General features: G+C 39.8%; 1 protein-coding gene across 1 annotated transcript; it reads right to left on the bottom strand.

The window, feature by feature from the left end:
• Positions 1-245: 245 nt before the first annotated feature.
• LOC121368658 lies at positions 246-10,176 on the bottom strand. Its single transcript, XM_041493397.1, has 3 exons — positions 9,945-10,176; positions 3,322-3,582; positions 246-748 (listed from the first exon to the last, which is right to left on the bottom strand). The coding sequence occupies exons 1-3, from the start codon at positions 10,174-10,176 to the stop codon at positions 450-452; spliced, it is 792 nt and encodes a 263-aa protein (XP_041349331.1). The 3' UTR covers positions 246-449.
• Between the last annotated feature and the right edge of the window lie 1,000 nt (positions 10,177-11,176).

Below are 11,176 nucleotides of genomic sequence, written 5' to 3'. Positions count from 1 at the left end.
CCCCCCCCCCTTCCCACCCCCACCCCACCCTCGAGGGTACGGCTCTGGATGCGTGCTCAAAAACCCACCAGTCTTAGGACAAAAATGGAATGGAATAGATGTTTAACGACACCCAAGCACATCGGCTATTTGGGTCTTAGGACAATGTCTGTAACTCACTGGGCTTTAAAGAGTCAGTATTGAGACCAATACAAATTGTCTCACCATTTATTTAATTAAAAAACAACAAGCCATAACATGTTTTTACAAAGACAACAATTGGGGAAACAAAACTAAAAAAAAAATCAACATATTAATATGAAGTTATTCCATTTTTTCACTTACCATGACACAATTACTATAATAAACTCAGTGATGCGTTACAATTAATCACAATGTCAAATCTCTGTTTCAATTTAAATTTGAAAAACTAAATTCATTCAACTCTTCGAGTTTTATTACAATGTGTTTTACTCGTCCGAAGACTCGTCCTCCTCTTCCATCTCCGACAGACCTCCGAACTTCCTCGGAATCATCCGCAGTTCTCGACATCGCTTCACTTTAGCGGAGAAGATCCTGGGCTGGCCTGCCGAGTTTGGCGGACACGTGTTTACCGTGAGCGCCCTCTGTCTGAAGCACTTGGTGTAGTAGGGCGTGTAGGTCCTGCCAGTCCACGCCTGGATCCCGTCACTCAGTCCGCGACAACTCGGGAACGAGTAGATACATGGACGGCAATGGGCGCGAAGACAGACGTTTGCCTTATATTCACCTGAAAAGAAAAAACCCAACAATATGTTATAGTTACATCATCCGTTTACGAGATTCGTCTAGTTAGACCACGGTTATTGCGGCCGTTGAGTGACGGGTGTAATGATCGAGGGCGTATATATAGATAGATAGATACATACATACATACATACATACATATATTATACTGTGATATCACTTTATGCGTGGTGGTCTAATTTTGTTTGTAATTCATGGACTAGTGCAGTCAACGAATTTAAGAACACAACGAAAATATAATACATGTATACATATAATACGAATTAATGATACTACCTTTTCGATCAACGAACTTATGCTGTCAACGGAATGTGCTTTTTAGGACAATCTCGAAAATGTATCGCACGAAAATAAATGATTCACAATACTCGTTTGGGAAAGTTCCTGTGCAATCCAACTGAAAATTCTGTAAGTGGTTGACATTTGACAAAGATGGAAAGAAAGAAAGAAATGTTTTATTTAACGACGCACTCAACACATTTTATTTACGGTTATATGGCGTCAGACATATGGTTAAGGACCACACAGATTTTGAGAGGAAACCCGCTGTCGCCACTATATGGGCTACTCTTCCGATTAGCAGCAAGGGATCTTTTATTTGCGCTTCCCACAGGCACGATAGCACAAACCATGGCCTTTGTTGAACCAGTTATGGATCACTGGTCGATGCAAGTGGTTTACACCTACCCACTGAGCCTTGCGGAGCACTCATTCAGGGTTTGGAGTCGGTATCTGGATTAAAAATCCCATGCCTCGACTGGGATCCGAACCCAGTACCTACCAGCCTGTAGACCGATGGCCTACCACGACATAAACATACCATGCACAGGCACTATTTTCCGTGAGTATGTAAGTTAACGAAATTCGTGTTATGACATTGCCTGGGCCCCGTTCCACGAAGCGATTTTAGCGCTAAGATCACCATAAGTGCATTAGGTAGTTATGCACTTGAGGTGATCTTAGGGTTAAGATCGCTTTGTGGAACGGGGCCAGATCAGTAAATGAATTAATGAATGTTTAATGACACCCCAGCACGAAAAAATGCCTGATCAGATGCCAAAGAAATATTTGACAATTTATGCAGGAGTCTTCGAAAATGTATACCAAAAATGTATTCACTGGAATGGAATTGTAAACACTATTTCAGAAATGATTCCATGAGGGGAGAAAAGGAAAGGAATATTTATTTAACGACATTTCATTACATTTTAAACTATGGCTGTTTAATTTCGTGTTTAAAATATGGTTACTTCAACACTTGGTCGACTTAGAAAAAAAAAGTACACTTTTTCGTATACCGAACAATATCGGCACATTTTAAAATACGGTACAATTATGTTTTGATATGGTATGGTGTTTTTGATACATGGAGAGAGGAAACTTGCTGTCGTCACACAGGCTGTTCATATTGAAAGGGCAGCATGAGCTATTTTTATATGCACTTTGCTTAGACAGAATATCCTGGGCGTGGTCTTTGATATACCAGTCAGGAGATATTGACTGGATGGAAAATAACCAGTGTTCCTCGAGGGTGATTATACTAACCTGGTAAAACGGGATTAAGGAGGAGGGGGCAATAAAAACATTTATAGAACTAGGTACTGAAAATCATGACAGATCAAATGTTTCTATATTACTTTTCAATAATATCATCCTTGACCTCGATGTATTTGACACAATTACCCTTCAAGCTACTGATGCCAGCAAAATTTAACACCTGTCTGAGCGATCAACCACTATTTTTGCAGCCTTCAGATTTTCATCATCTTCAGACTGGGTACCGCGAAGGAAAGCGTTGAAGTTCCGGAACAAATAATAACAAATCATACCAGCATTCTCCAGTTTCTAAATATCAGTGGATTTTTCTCAATGTATTAAATTACTTTGATTTCTACATGGGCACCATACAACAAAATCTAATGCCAATAACGTACTTTTATCAGTTAAAAAACCTACACCATTCTCGGTGGTAGAAATTGTCTTTTAGTATGCCTCTTTATACTACCTAGGATTCGGCCAGTACTTTGTTCAGTTTATTAAATGTATTAAACTTTAAACTGCCACCTAAAGCCTCATTCACAGAGTCAAGAAGTTATTGTGTTACTGGTATTCAATCTCACAATAATTAGAAAGAAAGAAGAAATGTTTTATTTAATGACGCACTCAACACATTTTATTTACGATTATATGGCGTCAGACATATGGTTAAGGACCACACAGGCCTCTCCTGGGATCCGAACCGAGTACCTACCAGCCTGTTGACCGATGGTCTAACCACGACGCCACCGAGGCTGGTTCACAATAATTAGTGACATTCAATTCCATATAGCATCTTCGTACTTTGTATAGAAATTACGACGCCAATAGCGATTGAAATTTGGTCTCATTACCAAGTGCTCCCTTATTTCTTACTCTCAGTATACTTTTATCATCGAGGGGGTGAACGTTCATTTATCTTTTATTATGTACCCAATACCAACCTGGATTCGCCCCAATATGTAAGATTTTTTTTTTAATGCATTCAGTCTTTACACGACATAATATTATATTACTCACAAAAATCTATTGGTTGTTCTTGGTCGGTAGCACATTTCACTTTGGAGAAATCCTTCTCGCATCTCAGACGTGTTCTGTCGAAGTAGCCCGGATATTCGCATTCCTGTTGGTACGGTTCCATGTTGTCCCACAGTTCGTCGTGCGGCGCCGGAAGTGGCTTGGAACAGTTGTAGTAACGCGCGCAGTTCATCGGATCCGGATAAAGGCAATCGCGATTCGGACATCTCCGGCACAGTTCGAAAACATCCTTCCGGTTTTTAACTGGAAATGAACAATATATCATTTCGATTAATGAGTCAACTCTATTTTTATTATAAAAATGGTACGAAGTTGTATGGAAAGTAGTATGTATAATTTGTTAGTGTCTAATACTATAGCTGATGATTAATTGCATGTGAGTGAAATGGAAAGAAAGAAAGAAATGTTTTATTTAACGACGCACTCAACACATTTTATTTACGGTTATATGGCGTCAGACATATGGTTAAGGACCACACAGAGTGAGTGAAATGGTGCCTGTTTAATGTGTGTAGGTCGGTGGGATTTTTTTATGAGGTTGTGTGTGTGTGTGTGTGTGTGTGTGTGGTGGTGGTTGTTTTTTTGTTGTTTTTTGTTGTTTTGGTTTCATGGTGGGGTTTTTTTTTTTGGGGGGGGGGCCTGGGGCCTAGAGGGGACAAAACCCCAAATACTTGCAAGTTCATTACTCCTTGCAGAGTTAAAAGTTGTCGGTTGCCACTGCGTCAAATGCGAATTAAAGTTCAACTTGGCTAATACATTTCATTGTTAATTCGCCAAAAATCTAATTTAAACAATCAAATAATATCAATCATTTGAAGAGACTTAATTTTGTCATACATTGTTTGACTCAATTTGGCTACATATTATCTGATGACGTTCGCCAAACCGATGCTAATGTTAAGATCCAGTTTAAACCTTGCAGTGTACTCTCGTTTGTTTGTTTGTTTGATTGATTGGCAGACAGGACAGCACATACTATGGTCTTTGATATACCAGTTGTGGTGCACTGGTTGAACGGTAAAAAAAAACTAATTACAGAATGGGTCCACTGAGGTGGTTCGATCCTACGACACAAGCACCTCTACCGACTGAGCTACATCTCGCTCCTGTATCCTTGAAGTACTTCACACTTGACTTGCATCTTCAAAGTAACGTACACGTGATTTGCTCACGGGTCCTAATGCACGACGTTTTGTTATCTCGAACTCAGTCGCTCTTGCAAAATACGAATTTCCTTTTTAGCCGAGACGCATGGAGTGCCCGGATTAGAGACAACAATAGAAATGAACCTGTTAATTTACTCGGTGATGACACAGCGCTCATGTTTTTTACGTCTGCCTTCAGAATCAAGACACTGTCGGAATTTTAATTGTGTTCACTAACTTGTTTGTGAAAGTCCGCAATCTAGATTCAGGTTTGAAGTTTAGCCTATAGTTATTTAAGTTTGATCAGAAAAAAAAAACCTTTCGGCTATTGGATGTGAAACATTTGGTAATTCTGACTCAAAGTCTTCTGGGGAAACCTGCTACATTTATTTTAGTAGCAAGGGATCTTTTATATGCATTTTCCTAGACAGGTCTATACCTCGTCCTTTGATATATGAATCGTAGGGCATTAGCTGGGATGTGAAAACAACCAAACAAAACAACAGCAAACAAAAACCCACAAAATAAACCAAGAGAATGGATCCACTGTGGGAGTTCAGTCCATCCATCCAAGCATCTTAGGCGAGCGATCAACCGACTGAGCTAGACTAAAACATAAAACTTTCAACACAGCAAATATGTGCAAGACATAATGTAAAGGTAATTGGTCCATTTACGACACTGCATGTGGTATTAGAAACTAAGTTTCAGACAGAAATACTATTTCTGTCTGAAGCTTAGTTTCTGGTTTTACATACATGTACTTAAAATAAAAATAATAATTACTCATGTATAAATCAACTATTAATTCGATCTGAATTCATAACCCAAACTCTGAAACATGTCTGAAGATGAGTAAATGCTTGTGTTCTGAATGGTAACACGTCTCAGGTTTCTACAATCCAATCTAGTCATAAAATCCAGGATCCCGGAGAGCGCTAAATGGTCACATCAAGGCACTGTCGTAAGCATTTGTAGATATTGAGACATCCCTCTATAAACACACTTTAACAGTGTAAGGTATAACCAGAGGTATCATACATTGCTTTTGGTGACTATGTATCTATAAGGGACATTTCGTGAAAATAGTGATACAGAGAATACTACGTCCATGGAATACTACGTCCACAGAAACAAACGATTACACGATCCCTTCTTTGAGTCGGATTATGGGAATCGAGCTCTTGATCTCAACTTTAGTCTTGGCAATTCTATCTGAAATTGTGCTCAACACATATCAGTCAGATTTTTTTAAAATCAAAACTAGGCTTATTTATTTAGTGTTCCAATGCCAGCTTGACTAACAGATCCGCCATAATTTATTTAAGCGTTCTTCGGTCGATTTCTTACAATCTATGTTGTACGTTTCCCGATCCCGATCTTGCGTGCTTCGAAACAAAACGTTAATGCTTATACGACTACGAGTACTAGGGCGGAAACTTTGGATTATTGATTATTAGTTCTCGGATGGAACAAGTAGTCCATAATTTGACGCTTTTCGGGATACTGAGCTGAGACCCCAAATTTCACCAATTGGTACCATCTGAGGGCACCAAACTTAACTATGCTTTATTGATTGGTCTATGAATCTGGATCTCAAAATAACATGATAACTTAAGGTCAGAAAATGAGTTTTAGTAGAAGGGGTATTTTTCTAAACATTTAATAACATTTGTCTGTATTAATCTGCATGTCATTGTATAGCTAGTTTTAATCCCACAAATTTAAATGCACTTGTCAACATTCATCAGGAATTCGTTTTGAACTTTACCCAGCTAATTAAGGCACTGAAGCAACATTGTAATCCAAGGTCACGGCCTATGTGTAAGCTAGAAAAGAGGAATCATAATTTATCGCATTTTATATTGACTAGGAAGAGATTTTTATTTTATTGAATTAGTTTTATGGGCCAAGGAATTCATTTATAACGACCTCTTGCGAACTGAGATATTGCATCATCATTTAAATCCATGATGGCTATGAAAATGGCCACCAAGAGTAAGAAGTGGCCATATCTTGCATTCTACATATTTTCTCCAAAGAATAATTTAAACTTCAAATACAGGGGTTTTGTTTATGGTAAGCATTTCAATTATCACATTAACTTTCTAATACAGAGAAATTTTATCATTGCATGAATCCAAGATTCCAAAATGGCTGCAAAAACAAATAAATTACTTTATGTGTTTAGCATCACCTAAAACAATCATTTTGAAACCAATTGCTACGTTATAAGGGTAAGACAACCCTTTATCCTCAAAATGTCTACATATAAAGTTCCTTGACATGAACCAAGTAGTTTACAATATCAGTCTTGCTGTGATAAATGGACATATGCACGCAAATTATAAGCGACTAATGTTTAAACGAGGAGTGGCTGAAAACGTCTGAGCTGAACTACGAATGATGTAGTGTACACCTGTAACAGTTTGCGTGTATTACGTACACTACTTTCTATGCGTATAGGATGTATTTGAACCAAATACACCACCTGGTAGCATATTCCGACAGTCATCAAAGAGATTAGGTATTCTGTGTTGATTAAAATGAACAAAACTCGTTTCTGCGTTGTCATCAAGTATCTGGCCTCAGATCACAGTTATCTTCCCATTTGGTTGTCCAAAATCCGGAAATTTGTCCGCGCATGTAGTCTGCTGTTTGACTGTGATTATTTCATGACAGACAGCTATGAAGTGGCAACTATTTGACTGAAGTGACAGGGGAGAGCATGTAGTTTGTAAACATGTGTAACTTTTTGACATTGAAGACTTGTTTATGGTAATTCCGGCCCATGCAAAAGTAGTGTTTTTTGTGTAAAATGGGTGTACTCCGGCCAGGTTTAGAGGGTGTGTTTGTTTAAACCAATATGCTGGGAGCAAGAGCTGGACAACAATTGTCCTTTTCAGGGTATGTGTCCCCCAGGCAGGCAAAGGTACATACCAAAATCCATGGGCCTGCTGATATTAATAAAAATGTTATAGCCACTAAGGCTATATAGAAACATATAGCGAAATTAATTGTGGTCTGTGGCCATCTCCAACTAAAAGGGATAACTCCAACAGCTATCCATGCAGCATTGGTGTCAAATTTAGGGGATGATGCTTCTTCCTTTGCCACTGTTAGGGGGTGGACAACGCAGTTTAAGAGGAGAATACAGCATCGAAGACGATCTAAGACCAGGGAGATCTTCTACTGCCTCCACTAAGGAAAATGTTAATAAAATAAAAGGATGATCGACGAGTCACCACACAAAGCATAGCCAATATCGTAGGCATTGCTCATGAAAGTTGAGGAATGAACTGGATATGACAAAGGTTTCCATTTCACCTATGTACAAGTCTGTTGTTGTCATGGCTGCATAGAATGACTGTGATGCATATAACATAGTTCTGTGTTATTGCGGCTATTATGTTATCCATCTTGAATTCTGGTAATGATAAAATTTCAATGTAGAACGTGAATGCACACTACAAAACCTTGGGTTTTTTATAGAAAAGAATATTGTTTGGGGTAAATGGATTATAAGATATGACCACTTATTACTTCTAACGGCCATTTTCTTGGTCATCTTAGATTAAATATTTAAATGATTATGCAATATCTCAATCAGCATGCGTTTGTTATAAATGAATTCCTTTATGAATAAACAACTGAATCCTTAACATCACAATATTGCTATATATAGTTGTAAAATGTGTTAAATTACAATTTTCATGTCCTGACTTCTATAGTGGTGGCCATTTTGGATGTAATTGATGTTGCAATATATTGATTAGCTGGTAGTAGTTCAATATGAATCCTTGGACCCCTAAAACACTGTCATGAGCATCAACAGGTTCGTCATAGTTGATAAAGTATTGGAAATGCTTCCAGTTCTGCTTTAACAGCTACCTTGGACGCCATCTTTAATATTCCAAAAAGCTCAAGGGTTCCAAGTTTACACCTCTCGGATCCTTAATCAACACTTATGGAAGATACAAAAACCACAAAGAAAATTCTGGATATCCGTCTACAAGATTTATAAATTCTTTAGCAAAAATTAAAACATGTATTTCTCCGATTTCTCACCTGAATGATAAATGTTAAATGTGTGGTAACTATCTAAGCTATCGTATTGGACAGTCCACGGTGTACTAAAACAATTATAATGGGGGGGGGGGGATTGGTGCCCTCAGATGGTACCAAGTTTTGATCTGGCTCATGGACTAAAGCGCTTAGGAACCGGAGGTCCAGGTAGGTTCCCTTCCCTCCCCCCACGCTGAGGACGAAAACGCACGACGGTTTTTTTCCTACTCCATATTCATAAGGATACAAATGTGGTTTGTGCCCCTTCTAAAGACTTGCCTGCCCCCGAGATTCCCCACCCACTCCAGATATGGTTCCTATGGGCATGCGGAATAATGAAACCCCTCTTCCATTTAACTTACTAGTTGTTTTAAAACTTATCTAACGGGCAATTTAGCGAGTTAGACACGTTTGTAAACAACGAGAGGTAAAATAAATGGTACTTAATGAATATTTAATATCCTCAATATTACCCAGAGGGTCTACAGACGAGGAGAGCGCCTTAGGCTACCACTAGACTACGCCTTGCCCTCATTTTAAGACATACATTTGTCTGTCCTGACGTCAACGTATTATCTTAAATAATTTACAAGTGTAGTAATTAATATAGCCTCTTTTAAGACATTGTAAAATATTTTCGTTACTGCATCCTTATTTCAATCGTTAACTTACACATTATTTGCAACTGTTTCTATGCCCAATTTTACGATGCGATCTTAGCGCTAAGATCACCTTACGTGTATACGGTAGCTATGCACTTCAGGTTGTCTTAGCGCTAAACGCTTCCATTTGTCCTTAATCCATGTGCGTATACATTGTATGTATAAGAAATCCGTAATGCCCCTAACACAGTCACTTTCGAAGTAAATAGGTTGAGTAGATTCCAGTTATGAATCTCTGTTCGGGTGTGCAAATGCGTCTGCAAATTCGACCTCTCTATACTATGCATTATGGATTCTGGATTACGTATTCGCATACGGATTATGAACAAATGGAATTTCCTCCAAGTTAATCTGTCCTGGATCAGGCCCCAGGCCTTGCCATAGACCGGACCCGGGATAGACATGCCTGAAACCCTAGTGGTATAGGAGCATGATAAAAAAAAAAGTGTTAACGACTCAATGGGTAGGTGTAAGACCACTACACCCTCTTCTTTCTCACTAACAACTAACAACTAACCCACTGTCCTGGACAGTCAGCCCAGATAGTTGAGGTGTGTGCGCAGGACAGCGTGCTTGAACCTTAATTGGATATAAGCACGAAAATTATAAGATGAAATGAAAGGAAAAAAAAGAAAGAAAGATGTTTAAGCTCAAGCTTCAAGTTAATTTTATATACGTACAACAGAAAACATAATCATGTACCTCGGTAATTGGTTCTAAGTCTTATACTCACATATAGGACACTGGTCGTTGTCTTCGCTGTACTTGGGCACACACCGACGACGTCTGAGCGAGAACACCAGACCCCGGGGGCAGTCCATGGCCACCTCGTAGGGGACAGAAAAAGCCCTGATGTTAATTTTGTACTTCGTACAGTCGTCTGGAGATGCCTGGAAATCAATCTGGCAGTCCGTCCCCATCACCATCTCCAACAGCACCAACGTCGCAATCAGCAGCATCGTCATCGTCGTCGTCGACAGCGACAAAAAAAACGTATCTACTCTAAATCGTATGTTTAATGTTAACGCCGTGTCGCCTGTTTTCGTCTTGACCCGTTGGTCGTATTGGTGTGAAATGCATTCGGCTGGGTCTTCCGTGTCTTGTTCTGTGACGTGACCTGCGTTTCTGACGACGTTTAATTAGCGGGTTGGAGTCTCTTAAAAACCAATCCCAGTGTACTCGGTTCAAACTCGCCTCCACGGCGAAAAGCCGTTTAAGTTGAAACTGTGTTGTTCACAGAGAGGTCTTTATCGCATTTTGTGGACAAGACGTGATTTTAATTTCAATTACATTTATCCTTTAACCACATACGACAGACGATGAAGCCAGCGAGTGGACGGGATAGTTATAAAGTAATTCGCGTTTCAGCTGGAGGGAGCAGGATGGCAATGTCTACCCTTCAGAGTTAGGGCCCTGCACCCTCCCCTCCCCTCCCCAACTCACATCCCCGCTTCCAATGCTTATTTTATTTGATCAAAGGCATTGTTGGAAGATGTCAGCAACTGGTGGCAGGCGCATGTACATTAACTGGTCTACTAACGGGAAAGGGGGGATAGCACAGGCGTAGCCAGAGGGCGGGCCATGGGGCAATGTCCCTACCACCCCCCTCCCCCCCCCCCCTTCACCCTCAACCAATTACATCTCTGTTGTCCCCATCACGTTATATATTTTCCTGTCGCCCCATAACAACTATTGGACAATGTTGTTGCCCCGTCCCAATGTGGGTGACCAACCCCCATATACAACCCTGTCTACGACAGTGGGGGCCCTATGCACACACACACACACCCTCCTGTTGACCCTGACACCTTTGTTAGCCATTTGTTGTTTAAATATGTTGACAGAAGACGAAGCACGGTAGCCGGTCTGTGGAAGTTGGGGTTTTTTCAGGCCAACCTTTAAAGGGACATTCCTGATTTGCTGCAATTTTTAAGATATTATCGACTAACAGAGACCTTTTGACGA

Source organism: Gigantopelta aegis, chromosome 3 (assembly GCF_016097555.1).
Source record: "Gigantopelta aegis isolate Gae_Host chromosome 3, Gae_host_genome, whole genome shotgun sequence".
Taxonomy (NCBI): domain Eukaryota; kingdom Metazoa; phylum Mollusca; class Gastropoda; order Neomphalida; family Peltospiridae; genus Gigantopelta; species Gigantopelta aegis.
This window is presented reverse-complemented; position numbering and strand designations above follow the sequence as displayed.